General features: G+C 40.9%; 2 protein-coding genes across 13 annotated transcripts in view; one reads left to right on the top strand and one right to left on the bottom strand.

Annotated features, from left to right (window-relative positions):
• LOC103697534 (DNA repair protein RadA-like protein) overlaps positions 1 to 15,352 on the top strand; it is an 80,052-nt gene that overhangs the window by 20,221 nt on the left and 44,479 nt on the right. For all 10 annotated transcript variants that reach the window (XR_015987483.2, XR_015987484.2, XR_015987480.2 and 7 more), the window contains exon 7: positions 9,389 to 9,451. Coding sequence is in view for 5 of the 10 variants with exons in the window: in XM_088722626.2 (XP_088578752.2) it covers positions 9,389 to 9,451 (63 nt within the window). In the remaining 5 variants the exon portion in view is untranslated. The remainder of the gene's footprint in view (positions 1 to 9,388; positions 9,452 to 15,352) is intronic.
• On the bottom strand, positions 11,991 to 14,725 carry LOC149753561 (uncharacterized). Of its 3 annotated transcripts, none has more exons than XR_016413362.1 (2): positions 12,172 to 14,724; positions 11,991 to 12,083 (listed from the first exon to the last, which is right to left on the bottom strand). XR_016413362.1 is itself a non-coding variant. In XM_089930966.1 (2 exons), exon 2 carries the CDS (start codon positions 14,124 to 14,126, stop codon positions 12,906 to 12,908), a length of 1,221 nt encoding a protein of 406 aa, XP_089787092.1. In that variant the 5' UTR covers positions 14,127 to 14,128; positions 14,275 to 14,725; the 3' UTR covers positions 12,003 to 12,905. The 3 variants fall into 3 exon arrangements, 1 of the variants encoding a protein (XP_089787092.1); XR_016413363.1 differs by having other exon boundaries at positions 12,003 to 12,305; positions 12,390 to 14,724; XM_089930966.1 differs by having other exon boundaries at positions 12,003 to 14,128; positions 14,275 to 14,725.

The raw sequence follows: 15,352 nt of genomic DNA, 5'->3' as shown, positions 1-15,352 counted from the left end.
GCTAACTCATCTTGTATCATGTTAGCAGAAGATAGGTGGGATGAAAACTTAAGCTAGAACTGCTATCATATTTCTTAACTCAAAGCTATTGTCGGAGCAATTCCTAGTTTGTACAGCCAAAAAGATTAGAGTTTGAGTTAAAAATTTGAAATCCCCTTTTTTTTTATTATTTTTTTGAAATTTTAATAATAATTTTTTTTATTAATTTTTTTTTAATTGCATAAAAAAAATCAAAAATATTCTCTCCCTTTTTCTTTTTTTTTTGGAAGAAAAATCAAAAATATTCTCACCCCCATACCTAAATCTAACATTGTCCTCAATGTTAAAGAAAATTTAAAGCAGTAAGAGGACAGAGGAGAAGGTACCTGATATGGGCGGGTAAATTGGGGCAAAATACCCCCAAACCTGCAATTTTTTTTTTTTTGAGAATATTTACATGTTGGGTTGCCTTCCAAGAGCGCTAAGTTTTATGTCTTCAGCCAGACAAAATGTAAATCCCCATTTTTTTTCAACCATTATCTAAGAATGGTTTTGGAAGAGTCCAAGGAAGAACAGTTGGCTGGTGACGATCTATGCTTATAAGAGGAACAGAACTAGGGGGTGAATACTCGACCACTTCCTCAGAATGGGCAAGGTAAGCTTCTAAAGGGTCCTTATTATAAGTTTGTAAGAAAGTCTCCTGAACCAGACTTTCAATCATGTCAACTTCATTGATTTCTTTGTCGTCTGGTGGTTGTTTACTTATATTAAAGACATTAAGTTCGACTTTCATATTGCCAAAAGATAACTTCAGCATCCCATTCCGACAATTGATTACAGCATTTGCTGTGGCTAAGAAGGGTCTACCTAAAATTATAGGTGTGTGATTGTCTGGATGTATTACAGGTTCGGTCTCAAGGATAACGAAGTCCACAGAATAGTAAAACTCGTTTACCTTCACTATTACATCCTCTACAATCCCTTTAGGGTACTTCACCGTCCTATCTGCTAAGGAAAGGGTAATATTTGTGGGCTTTAATTTTTCCAAACCTAACTTTTGGTACACATAGTAGGAAAGTAGGTTCACACTGGCTCCTAAATCCAATAGGGCTCTCTGGATGATCGTCTCTCCTATTTTTATTTCAATGGTGGGGCAACCAGGATCTTTGAATTTCGGGGCAATCTGTTGTTGAATGAGAGATGAGGCTTGTGCAGCCATAACAGCTTGCCTAGGAATGCTGGTTTTTCTTTTAACTGTGGTAAGATCTTTCAAAAATTTTGTATAGGAGGGAATTTGTCTTATGGCATCGAGAAAAGGTATATTTATTTGAACAGTTTTAAAGACTTCCATTATTTCATCAAAGTTAGATTGTTTCTTTGAGTCCTGAAGTCTACTGGGAAAGGGAGCCTTGGGTGTGTATGTCTCTATTGGTTTCTCCTCTATTCCTTGTGTTTTCTGTTCTTGTGCCTTTTTCTGAGTGGGATTCGGTTCATGCTTTTCTTCTTTTTCTTGTATAGGAAGTTGAACCTTATTGTCCACTTGCTTGCCAGACCGTAAAGTAGTAATTGCTTGGACTTCATGGTTCTGGTTTCCATAAGAATCAATCTGAAACTGGCCTCTCAGCCCTTGATTCTGTTGCCTACTAGGGTTAGGTACTGGCTGACTTGGCAGTTCACCTCTCTTCCTATCCCCTAGAGAGTTAGCTATTTGGCTCAGACTAACCTCAAGTTTTGCAATCGCTTGCGCATGAAATTGGTTAGTTTGGGCTTGGCTGTATTGGTCTGTTGTTGTTGCTTGATAAAATCTTGTTGTTGTTTCATCATATTAGCCATCATGGTTTCTAATTGTGAAGGTTGCTGTGGGATAGGGGCATTATAAGGCGGTACAGATGGAACCAAAGGTTGGTTCATTTGTGGTGGACCTATCCTGGGGAAGTTGTTCTGAAAACCTGGTGGACCACCTTGATGCTGAATAGGTTCATTTTGCTTATATGAGAAATTTGGGTGGAATCTATTATCAGGGTGGTAAACTGGGCTGAACGAGTTGGGAGTGGGCTTCTTAAAGGCACTATATGAATTTAGAGCATTTGCTTGCTCGGCCTTTATGGTGGGTAAACTAGGACAACACTCCACTAGATGCTCAGAACTGTTACACAAGATACATAAACTTTGTAACTCATGATCCACTTTCATGATGGGATTTAACTCTTTATATGAACTTGAGCTAGTGGAAACAGTGAAAGCATCAAACTTTTTGCTTAAGTTGTTCATTCCAGTCACCAGATTGGACATGACATTTTTGAGTTCTGGGTCTGCTTTCATTTCATAATTACTTAGTTTTCTAGACCCGAACTCATCTCTATTTACTTCCTCACCATAGCTACTCCAATTTTGGGCGTTCTCGGCTAAGTCAACAAGAAATTCATAGGCTTGATCCGGAGTTTGGTCCATGAACCTACCCTTGTGCATGGACTCAATCATGTTTCTATGTGCCGGAGGTAGTCCTTTGTAAAAGAAATGTACTAGATCAGCCTTATCAAGCCCATGGTGTGGGCATTTGACCAACAAGTCATGGAATCTTTCCCAAAGTTGGGAAAATTCCTCCTCAGATTTGCCTCTAAAAGTTCTTATGGCATCCTTAATTTTTTCAGTCTTTACCATAGGATAGAACTTAGCCATGAACTTCTTAGATAGTTGTTCCCATGATGTGATGGAATTTGAAGCAAGGGAATACAGCCATGCAGCAGCATGATCCTCTAAAGTCATGGGAAACAACCTTAATTTAATACCCTCTTCATCTAAGTTTTGGTTTCTAAACGTTTGACAGATTGTCAAAAATTTGTTCAGATGAATGTAGGGTTGTTCACTCTCGAACCCATGAAACTTGGGTAACATGTTTATTGTTGCAGCCCGAATCTCGAATTGGGCTGCATTATTGATTGGTAATACTATGCAAGTAGGGGGACTAGCAGATGCGGGTGCGAATAATTCATTCAGGGTTCTAATATGTTCACCCATTGTAGAGATCGACGGTTGGTTTACAGTTCGCAGGTTATGATGAAAAGTTCTGTCAATCTCAGGATCAAATGGGGTTAACTTATCCCTTAATGACCTTCTACCATGCATACATTTTCCACAACTTAATTAGACTCAATTTTTTTTTAAACGAAATCCTAAAAGATAAGAAGAAGGGCTAGACCAAGATGACCACAATCAACACCACACAACAATTTGACCCTATTAGTCTTAGAGCTAAGTGAGGTTTAGTAGGTTCTTAAATCTAGTTGCATAGAGACTTATCAGGTTAAAAAAGTTCCTGAAATTCTCTCTAGATTAGACAGCTCCTAATCTCCCTTTCAGATTAAGCTTGAGCTTACCAGTTAAGTGATCCAGTAACCAGTGACCAGGAAAGTCCCGGGGTGTGCAGTGGTGCCAGAAGGGATACACCGATACCACAATACCCGTAACAGTTCTCACTGTTGTAAAACTTTCCTAGACATCACCAATTACTAAATCCTCACTGGAGTGGCTTTCAGCCGCTTCTTTCCAAGAGCCTAATTGAGCTCGAAAACCCTAAGGCCAACGTCTAATTTGATTTTAATTTAATTTGGCTTAGGATAAGTATGCAAGGTGGTGATTTTTGGGCTAAGGACAGGTAATGACTTCCCGACCTTATCTTTTTAATGGGTTTTGCCCTTAATTACTTTATGCAAATGCTTAATACTAAATGCAGCAAAAATCAATATTTTTTTTTTAAAGTTTATGCAATGTCATTAGGTTGTACTGATTAAATGAGCAAGCAATTTTTTTTTTTATTTTTCTTAATTTTTAATTTTAATTTTATGTTGTTTTTTTTAATTTTTAATATAGGAATAACTTGAATGTAAACTAAAACTAATCCTTATGCGTCAGTCAATCTCCGAATGCCCGTTGAATAAGCTCTGGAGATTACTCCGTGAGGAGTCCCAATAGAGGTATGATTGCCTCGGGGGATTGCACCCTATCAATTACTAGCAAAAATAATATTTTTTTTTTGAATTTTTTTTTTAATTTAATTAACCTTTTTTTTTTAATTTTTTTTTTTAAAATTTCAAATTTCGAATCACAGAATTCAAATTTTGAATTTAAATTTTTTGAATTTTTTTTTTTGGGAAATTTTTTCAATTTTTTTTTTTACTTTTTTAGAAAACTTTAAATTTCGAATTTCAAATTTCAGAATAACTAATAAAAAACTTATAATAACTAATAATAAGTACGAAATTACTAACTAAAAATAATCAAAATAAGAAAAATTAATAAAAATAAAAACTTACTACCGGAGTGCGTTCACTCCGGGTATCCAAAATCCGATTTGATTTTCGTGATCGTTCTTGCTTCTCGATTTGCCTCCCCGGCAACGGCGCCAAAATTCTGTTCGTCCGATTCCTGTCTACCTAAAAATATGCTAGACAGATCGTTGTTAGAACCGACGGACAAAAGTTAAATTTAATTCTACTCTTACCTGTTCTACCCAAAGAATAGTGGTTGTAAGAGGTCGATCCACAGGGAGGCGATTGGAGTTGCATAAAAATTAGAACATTCACTCGGATTTGAAATCAATTTTTGAATGATTAAAGAAAAACATTATTTTGAAGATGTTGATGGATTCCCTGGTCTACCGGAGAATGTTTTCTAATTGAAATTAATTGAAAGACAGGTACTTAAATTCGAGGATCATTTATATATTTAATGAAAAAGAAAATTCTGGCATAAAATGGATGAAAACAGTGCTAGGGATATTGAAGACTAGAACATCGATTGCATGAAGGAAAATTAAATATATTGCATCAAAGAAAAATTAAAAGATTGCATAATTTGAAGAACGTAGATTAAAAACAGAAATTACAACTTTAGCATGAATAAAACTAAAAATACCAAAACACTTGCTCTCAAATAAAAACTCTTAATAAAACAAAAAAAAGAAAACTAAAGAAAAAAAAAAAAACAGAATATGCTCTGTTTTCAAAAGAGAAAACAGAGCATTTCTCTTCTTTTTCCTTGGACCAGCCCCAACCGAGCACACCCCCTCCTCTTCCTCCTCCTTTTATAGCCGCGGACGGACTGGAATCGGAAGGTGATGGCAGACGCGGTGAGGACGCGGGGAGGAGTCGATCACGGATGAGATCCGGGCGGAAGCTTCGTGGACGGCTGCTGGGAGCTGAAGCGGAAGGTGGGGACGCGGATAGGAGTCGATCACGGGATGCTTGCAGTCGGACGCGGGGATCACGGGATGCTGTGATCTCGGCTTGAAATCGAAAGGGAGGAGATGCAGTGGGCGGACGGGATGCTTGCAGCGCGTGAAGAACGCAGGCGTTGCTGGCATGTGGTGGAGACGCGGTGAAGACGCGGTGCAGACGCGGTGCGGGATCGCCGGAGATTGGATCACGGCTGGGGCTTCCTTCTTCGGATGCTGGGATTTCGGGCGTTGCTGGCACGGTGGAGCTGATGATGAAGCGTGATCCGTGGACGATGGGATTTCGGGAGGTGGGGACGCGGATCCGGGCTGCACTTGAAACGGGCGGAAGGGATGGGACGGATGCCACGGCTGGGATCACGGAAGAGCTGAGAGCGTGATCGTCGGGAGGAAGGAGACGCGCGGGATGATGCCGTTGAAGATGCGGACGCGCTGCTGGCACGCGGTGGGTGGCACGGTGAGAACTTCCTTCTTTGGTAGGTGGCCTGCGGTGCGGGGATTTGGTCGCAGACGGCTAGAGACACGGTGGCGACACGCTGCGGGACCCCTGCTAGCATCACGGAAGAGCTGGCAGCGACGGGAGAAGAGGAAATGGGTCATGTGCCTGCAATGGAATTGGATTTGGAGGAAGGTCTGGGAGATATCAAGTTCCGTCCAATTAGATAAAAAAGAATAGTGTGATATGGAATTTGGCTTGTAGACGGACGGGTCATCTTTCAAGTCATGGGTTACCCAGCACCTTATGGCAAATTTAGATTTGTCCAAAATTATTTTCCAAAGGCTCAAAAGAAATGGATTCGATTCGGACCCGAACCCGACTCGGACCCGATTTGAATTCAAATTTGTACTCAATGTGCATTTTATCTCTAATTTATACTAATCTATGTTAAATCCATATATAATATTAATCTAGTGAATTTATTATTATCGGTTAACAATAACACTCATTTAGTAACATGTAGGTCGCACTTTTGTGCTCTCATCAGGTATTCATGCAAATTCCAATATTTAGGAGGGTATGTACGCAAAAAATCCTAAAATCAAGCTCAAATTGAAAATTTTGGCATGATCTCTCCTTATTTTGCAATTTTTGAGCTATTTTTCTAAGCCCCCTCAAAAAATGAGAGAATGAGATAGGGGAGAGGAAGCACACCTTATTTAGTTTCGATTTTTCTTCGGAACTGTTGAATCGGCGAGTTTTTTGAGTGGTTAAGAAGGAAAAGCGGTGGAAATCTCTCTGCCACTTTTAATTGTAGTTGGAAAGGCCCGGCCCTTCCCAACTAAATTAAAGCATCGTACAAGTCCCTATTGGGGGCCCAGTTCGGAACTGGGTTGGCTCAGTCTGAACCGGCTAGAACCGTCCGGTTCAAACTCGGCTGGCTTGCATCGAGTTTGAACTGAACCGGTCGGCTCTAGCTGGTTTGCACCAGTTTCGGCCGATTCAGACTCTTTCTGGTCAGTTCGAGACTGGTTCTGGTCGGTTTGATACCGGTTCTGGCCAGTTCGGGGCCTAAACCAAAAATAATTAGCAAACGAACCCGATTTCGCACTAGGTTGGCTCGGCACGGCCCGAACCTAGCGGTTTGGCCCCGTTCAGCAGGCCATGCTTCTATTAGTCCGTTTCTCTTCTGTACATCCTTCCTTTTCTCTTCCTTAAAGAGAGATATGCTGGGCATGTTTGTAGCAAGCAAGAGATGTGTTGTGGTTGTTTTCTTTAATATATGTAGCCACCAGAGCAACTTGCTTTTACCAACCTAGAAAGTTTAGATAGTTTGAGTGCCCAGAAGGCAAACCTTTCAAATTCAATGTTCTGTTATGTCCAGTTAGTCTAATGACAGGACTGTGGTAGTTTTAGTTCTGCCAAACCATGTTCAACTCTGTAACCCTTTGTGGTCTTAGATAGTGTTGCAGATGAACTGAGCAGTTCATGAATAGCTTGGGCTCTGCTCATTAATGGACTCAAACAAGCTTGTTTGCCGAGCTCAGACATTTTGAAGCTCAACTCATAGATGAGTTGATCTAACCTTAGCTTAAAAACACTGGGCTTGCAAAGATAAATATAAGCTTGAGCTTGACTTGTTAAGAAGCCATTCCGGCTCTTTAGTTAACGAATGAGCTAAGCTTAGACATCTGCTACCAGTCAAGCGGCTCGAGCTTGAATACCCCTTTCAAATAACTAGCTAAGCCTCAGCAACTTTGTATTATGCTTGAGTCAGCTCATTTACACCTACATTCTTAAAATATTGGGTTTAATGAATATTTATTCTGTTTGACTTCAAATTATCATTTCATAACATAGCTTATTTTGGTTTTGAAATAGACATTACAGTGAAATGTTTCAGGCCAAAAGCTGGGCCTCAATATGCACCAAAACTTTGCCCAAGAAAATAAAAATTGCACCAAGACCGAAGTATAGGACCTTTCTGGCTATGGGAGCTTGACTCTACTATGGTTTAAAAGTTGAGTCTAAGTTGAACTTATGTAAAAGACATGAGTTCTATTCTGAAATTTAATCTTGAGGCTTGTTACCGAAATGGCTGAGATACTTTAGGAAACACGGATACTTCAAATCGTATGTGACTATGGGAGCTTGACTATTCTATGGTTTTAAAGTTGAGTCTAAGTTGAACGGATGTAAAAGACGGGTTCTATTCTGAAAGTTGAGGCTTGTTACCTAAATGGCTGAGATACTCTAGGAAACACGGATACTTCAAATGATATGTGGCATCCGTGCATCCGTGTTGGATACAGGTACTCATCGGATAGTTATTAGGTACGTTTTTAATACTTATGTTAAGTATCCTATTTTTCAAAATAAAAAAAAAACATCTGGATACTTCTTGGATACACTTTAGTTACTTCCCCAATACCTTCCAAAATAAAGACGAGGGTCAATTTTTTAGTTTATTGATATAAATATTAAAATATGAGATATGGATTATGATCAATAGAATAATGACTAATGATAAGCCTGTAAAAGTTATATGCTACTGAATAAAGTGCGGCCTATTTTATTTTGATAGCCTGCTATACTTTATGGATGTTGTTTTTATATATAATTTTTCAACATTTGTGTATGTATGCTTGTATATATGTATAAAGTAATATATATATATATATATATATATATATATATATATATATATATATATATATATATATATATATATATATATAGTCTTTCTATCCGTATATATATGTGTGTGTCTATATATAAATATAGACATACATATATAAATATAGACATACATATATACATTCATATACGTACACACATATATACATTCATATACGTACACACATATATACATTCATATACGTACACTGGTACACACATATATACATTCATATACGTACATACATATACTCATGCATATAGAAACACATGTGCGCACACATGTACTTGACATATTTAAGCCATATTATATCCTGCTTTATCAAGATTTGCCATATTGGTGTACTTGTATTGTGTCATATCCGTATCCGTAATCATATCCGTGTTTCATAGAAGATACTTGATTAGTATCGTAGTTTTGTTCAACCTACTAACTAGGAACGAATAGTAAATTGTATGGAGCAATTAACACCCACTACTATGACTCCATGATGAACCATATTTGTTCATCTATTTTGAACTGTAGGGTGTACTATGAAGATACCATATGTAGCATGGGTAGTGGTGAATACTCAAGAGAGATTCTATGCTGCACCTTGATTGCCTTTGTTAAAATGGGCTTTAAATGTGGTTTGGGAAACACATTCTTCTGTTTTTCTTAATCGTGTATCAGAAAAGATCGAATTGTGATTTTGATTATGTTCAACTTTTAAGTGTCTTAATTCTTAAACTCTAGAAGTTGTTTTAAATGTGTAAATTTTTAATGGCTAACTGTTCAAATCTTGTTGGGACCTTTTTCTTTTTTATTTTTTTGGTGGTGGGGGATTTTAGCCCGCCTTTTTCCTTGAAGATAAAAAATGGCTAATATATTCATGTTTAAACTGATCAATGAATAGCAAAAGGTATAACAGTGATTCTAAATAAATTGGTGTTGGTCAGCAGTAGATCATTGGTTTTCATACTCAAAAGTGGTTTTGCAGTTCTCTTGTTAGATTCAATATCATTTTCAACTCTTTGTGGTCCTGGCTAACCTGGCTTATGTTCCTGTTGATGTGCCACAGGTTAAGGAATGCACATCAGCCTTGTTGCGATTTGCTAAGCGGACAAATATCGCTGTTCTCTTGGTAAGTCAACTTTCTGTTTAGTGTAATATTTGATTATGGCACTCCCCAATCATGCCTAAACCTGAAATTTGACAGGTCTGGATGCAATTGTATAATTATGCTAATCAAAAGCTCATGACTAATACTTTTTTCCCTCCAGTCGGTCATCCATACCATTGTCTTGTTAGTTGTTAGTTGGGGAATTAAGAGGTACTCAGTCTATTTGTGATTTGTTTCGTTAAATTACTACCATTTGATACAATATTGATCTACATGCCTCCATAAAAATTCACTTAAACAGTGTTGATAATGGCGTGTTAGTTATTGGGTACAACATTCTCTGCATATGTTGTGCTTCTCTTATGTATTATGTCTAGTGGCTCTGGCTCCTTGTTTTTCTTTATCAAATGATGCCTGAGGAGTGAAGTGTTATCATAGTTTGCCATTGCAGTGTAACAGTAATAAGAATTCTAGCTATTCGACCATCTTGAAAATATGAAGCCTAAGAAGGTTTAGTAAAGTATATGGTAAATTGGATCTCTTTTGATTTAATGTCTGGCCTGCAAAGCTGAAACATGCTGCTTTTAATGATAATGAAATTTGTTATATTTTCTATTTGAAACATCCTGAATATAATCCTGAATATATTTTCTACTAAACCTTCTTAGGCTTCATAAAAATTCACTTAAACAGTGTTGATAATGGCGTGTTAGTTCTTGGGTACAACATTCTCTGCATATGTTGTTCTTCTCTTATGTATTATGTCTAGTGGCTCTGGCTCCTTGTTTTTCTTTATCAAATGATGGCGGAGGAGTGAAGTGTCACGCCCCCGCCTGCGCGGAGCACGTGGGGGCCACATGAGGAAGGACCGCGGGGCTCCCCTGCCAGATATTGTCCAGTTACGGGGCTTCGCGCAAGCGTCCTTCACCCCTCCCTAGTTTTGTTTTCCTCCCAAAACGCGTCTGCAGGATTAGGAGACACCCGCCTCATATGCCCAGGCTCTAAAACGAGTCTTTCCGATATGGGACTATTGGGCCTCATATGAAGTGTGAACAGTAATAAGATTTCTAGCTATTCAACCATCTTGAAAATATGAAGCCTACGAAGCAAGGTCCGCCGTACCGGTCCGGCTCGGCGTACCGGTCGCCGGCCGGACCGGTACGGTACCGGTCCGGACCGGTACACCGGTACGATACCGGCCGGGCTCCGCGAGCCAGACTTTTTTTTTTTAATGTTGTCTCTGTTGGATCTTAAATTAAATGAAAATTGATGTTTTTTTATTACTTTTTTCATGATTTTTGATATTTTCATGTTTAAATTTAGGGTTGAAATTTGAAACATATATGATGCATCATTGCATGTTATGTTTTCCTCCCGTTCGAAATGATAAAATCATATACATAAAATATCTTCGAATTAAGATACAATCATTTACATACATTTAAAGTACTCTAGGATATCTAAAATCGGGACGAGTGCCGATGGCTCTCGTAGATATCTGGATCATAAGTATAATCAGGAGGAGGCAAATCAACCCAATCAGAAGGAACACGCGCCAGGTTATAAAAACTGTCGGATCTCTCGCTCACGCTCTGGCTCTGAGAGGTGTCCTCTGATTGTGTAGGGGCCCATCCAAATATGGCGGAAGCAAAATCCAATGCACCATATCCGTATTCGTCAGGCTGAGGCTGTGGATAATAGAATCCGTATCCGTATGTCCTCGGATCTGCAGTCGTATCCTGTCTTCCTGAACGACCTCGAGGAGCCCGTCTTCTATATCCAATAATATCCTCACGATCTCTATCAGGTGGTCGACCGTGGTCCGTATCCTGTGTAGCACCCATAAATTGGGACTCACCGGTGAAATAAAGACCACCCTCCGGCTGTGTCTCATGAGTACCATACTGTCCTCCGCTCCCTCCATGGCTAGAAGATCCATCACCACCAGAACCTTCATCGCTGCTAGTCCAAGTCTCTTCCTCGACACTCTCCATTGGGATTCTTTGTTTTCCTTTCCTGGCCCTCTCTGTCTGGCTCCCCTGTGCCTGCGGCTGATCAGCTCTGGGAGTGCGTGGAATATTGCGCTCAGCCCATTGCTCTGGATCGACCCCAGCTTCGGTGGCTATGAAGGTAGCTGGTCGTGGAGGCGATCCTGGCTCGTCAAGCTCGGGCTCTTGCTGCTGGCCTACAAGCCAGCCGAGTAGTGGATCATCGTCATCAGCGGTGAAGAACCCGTAAATCGGATCTGTATACTTGAGCTCCACTTCCTCCTGGATGCACTTTAGCCTCAACCGCAAATTGTAATGCACATAAACAAGGTCGTTGAGGCGCTTTTGCGTCAAACGGTTTCTTTGTTTGCTGTAGATAAGGGCGAAGGTGGACCAATTGCGCTCACATCCACTAGAGGAGACTGTTTGGGAGAGGATCCGGATAGCTATCCGCTTTAGATTTCTCGCGGATCCGCCAAAATGCACCCACCATTCAGCTGCAAAAATATTTATGAAGATTACATATATGATAGTTCCATAATAGTAACTAAGTAACACCAGGTGAATGTTTTGCTGATGTGTCACGTACCTAGATTCATATTGTGTTTGCTGACGACAGCCGCTCGTTGGCCAAAACTGTAGCTGCCCTCTCTAAATAATTTGCTCTGTGAAAAATAAGCATAAGAAAACCATGTTAATAATTGAAGATGCTGATATACTTACACATGCTAGTAATTACTAAATCATAATTACCTCTTCAAGACATAGGGCCGCTTTTTCTGGATCTGCCTCCATCTTGTAAATCACATTACGCAAAGCATCCAGAAGTGTTTCATCCATACCAATTCCATCTATGCTGTACTGAAACCGGGGGTTTAGGTAGTATGCTGCACATATACGAGACTATCTTAGCATAATTATATAATTATATCCATCACTATAATTGTCACTATAATTATATCTTAGTTTACCTGCTAGATGTAATTCCGTACCCATTTGCGCTCCCCACCGTTGCTCAATGATGTTGATGTATGACCGGCCATGTGCTGGATCTGCCTCCATAATCTGATCCTTTGCCTTGACCATCATGTGATACAAAAATCCCATCTGGGGGTAGATCTCGCTATCTACGGCCCGCAGCACTTCATATAATGGTTTGATAGCCTTGACTATTGTAGTAGCCCGCTGCCAGAATGGCTGTCTCGTCACCAAGTCTTCTATCTTGCTTCCTTCAGTGCCGGCATAAGAATATCTACTATCATACCACTCGGGACTGGCAAACATCTGACGTAAGGCTCCTCTCTTCTCGAGTATGCTATCAAGTGCGATGAAGTTGGTAGCAAACCGTGTGACTCCTGGTCTCAGAATCTCTCCCCCTGCATACTTTCTCATCAATGAAAGAACCCAGTTATGGTTATAAATATACCTCGTAATGCGTTGGGCTGTCTCCACCGTTTGTTGCACCCTACGGATCTTTCCAATGTCCATCAACATAAGATCGATACAATGTGCGGCACATGGGTCCAGAAAATATGTGGCCGTCGCTCCATCAAGACCTGCCCGGCAGCCTTATATTGCGGCCCATTATCAGTGACGACCTGCACGACATTCTCCTCTCCTACCAGATCAATCACATCCTCCATAAGTTTCAGCATGTACGAGGTGTTGTGCACAGAAGCCGAAGCATCAATCGACTTGTGGAAGAAGGTCTTAGCATCACAGTATGTCAGGAAGTTGATGATGCTCCGCCTGGTCGGACCGGTCCAACCATCGCACATGATGGTTAGTCCATATATGGGCCACTTGCTCTTGTAGGAGTCAATCCAATTCTCCAGCTCCTCCTTATTGTTGTCAAGAAGCTCACCGTATATATCCTTCGGGCCTGGAGGAGCTACACCGGGACCGGCAGCTTGTATGGCGGCAATGGCAGACCTGTAGTATGTATTGTCTGCCACATTCGCTGGGATGTGGCTGAAGTGAAACCAGGATCCAATAGCTCGCCACATAGTTTTCTTCTTATCCTTCATCCACATTGTGTCTACCCTCTGCTGCCTTGAATCTCTACTGGGGAGAGCATGCGGATCTACATCATGAATTATCGCTCCTTCTGCAACTCCTCTAGATGACTTCTTTCGGCTACCAAAACCACCCAGCATAGATGCAATCCGGCCACGTTCTTTGCCGACGCCCTCCCTTACTGAAGTTGTCCTCAAGAACTCTGGATCTTGTCTAGTGCTTCGAGAACCGCCGCCCGACTCGTATGCAGAGGGCCCAAATCGAGCTCTATGCCTGGCCACCTCCTCCTGCTGCCACTGATCATCCAGGCTTGCATGCATGGCCGCCTGAATATCTGCCTCCTCCTCATCTAGATCCTCGACCTCCTCTGGCTCCCTTGAGTGATAGGAAGGTGGCTCTGCCGCTTGGCGATCGACCTCCGCCCTCTTCTTGGAAGCCATCTCCTTCGCTTCTTTGGCCTCAGCAAGATTCTGCCTCATCAGCACACGAATCTCGTTAGGACAATTTCGGCACGTAGCAACCTCACCGGAATTTCCGGCTAAGTGTTGCTTCAACCTGGTTACCCCTCCCTTGAAAACCTTGTCGCAAAACTTGCATTGAAACTGGTGTCGTTGCCCCTCACTTCCAAGTCTTCGCCCATAAGACCAGCCAATATCACGCTTTGCAGGGTTCGTTTTTCTTGATGGCTCCATTTCTATCATAAAAGGACAACTTATCAAAAAATTAAGCTAATAAAGTAAATTTTTGCATTATCTTATTATTTAAGTAATTTATAAACTATTTTTTTAAAGTAAATTATTAACAAAATTAATGAAATAATATAGGATAAAAAAACCGCACCTTAAATAGTCTCCGCTGGATTTTTTGGGCAGGACCTCCTCCTCGCTATCTCTCAAATCTTTCCGTCTCCGCACCTTAAATAGAACCTCTCAAGTCTCAACCTCAAATTGTTTGGGAAAGAAGTGAGCCTCGTTCGGTTTTTATAACCGAACGAGAGGCTTAAGATCGTGCTGTTAATCCCAGATTAACAGAAAATCCCAGCTTAATATCGTTAAATTGGTACGGAAAGAAGTGGCCGGTCGGCCACTTCCTTGGTTTTTAATGGGAAGGAGTGGCCTCCGGCCACTCCTTTTCCCATTAAAAAAGGGAAAAAGCTGTGGCCTGTCGGCCACAGCAATTTTTTATTTTTTTTTTTCTTTGAAAGAAGTGGCCGGTTGGCCACTTCCTTCTTAAAACCACGCGCGGCGCGTGGTTTTTGAAACCACGCGCCGCGGTGGTTTTGGGAACCACAACGCCTCGCTGTGGTTCCCCAAAAAAAAAAAAAAAGTGAAAGAAGTGGCCCACGGGCCACTTCTCCCTTAAAACCACGCGCCGCGCGTGGTTTTTGAAACCACGCGCCGCGCGTGGTTTTTGAAACCACAGCGCGAAGCTGTGGTTTCTTATTAAAAAAAAAAAAACACCCGTACCGGTGCGAACCGGCCGGTTCGCACCGGTACGAGTCCCGTACCGGCTGGTACGGGGTCCGTACCGGCCGGTACACAGATGAAAACCGGAATATCCGGTTTTCATCTGTCTCCGGTACCGGTCAAGCACCGGACCGGTTTGTACCGGCCCGTACCGGCCGGTACGGACCGGTACGGCTTTCCTTGCTACGAAGGTTTAGTAAAGTGTATAGTAAATTGGATTTCTTTTGATTTAATGTCTGGCGTGCAAAGCTGAAACATGCTACTTTTAATGATGATGCAATTTGTTATATTTTCTATTTTAAATATCCTGAATATAATTCTGAAAAATATTTTCTACTAAACCTTCTTGGGCTCCATAAAGATTCACGTAAACAGTGTTGATAATGGCGTGTTAGATCTTGGGTACAACATTCTCTGCATATGTCGTGCTTCTCTTATGTCTTATGTCTAGT

This window comes from Phoenix dactylifera, chromosome 5, assembly GCF_051530095.1.
Source record: "Phoenix dactylifera cultivar Ajwa chromosome 5, Ajwa_hap1_PhDact_Kaust_v1.1, whole genome shotgun sequence".
NCBI classification, from domain to species: Eukaryota; Viridiplantae; Streptophyta; class Magnoliopsida; order Arecales; family Arecaceae; genus Phoenix; species Phoenix dactylifera.
Note: the sequence above shows the minus strand (reverse complement) of the source record. Positions and strands in the feature narration are given on the sequence as shown.

What these genes read in the sequence shown, in the direction of transcription:
- LOC149753561 (XM_089930966.1), bottom strand. Translation starts at nt 14,126, where the DNA reads ATGGAGCCATCAAGAAAAACGAACCCTGCAAAGCGTGATATTGGCTGG.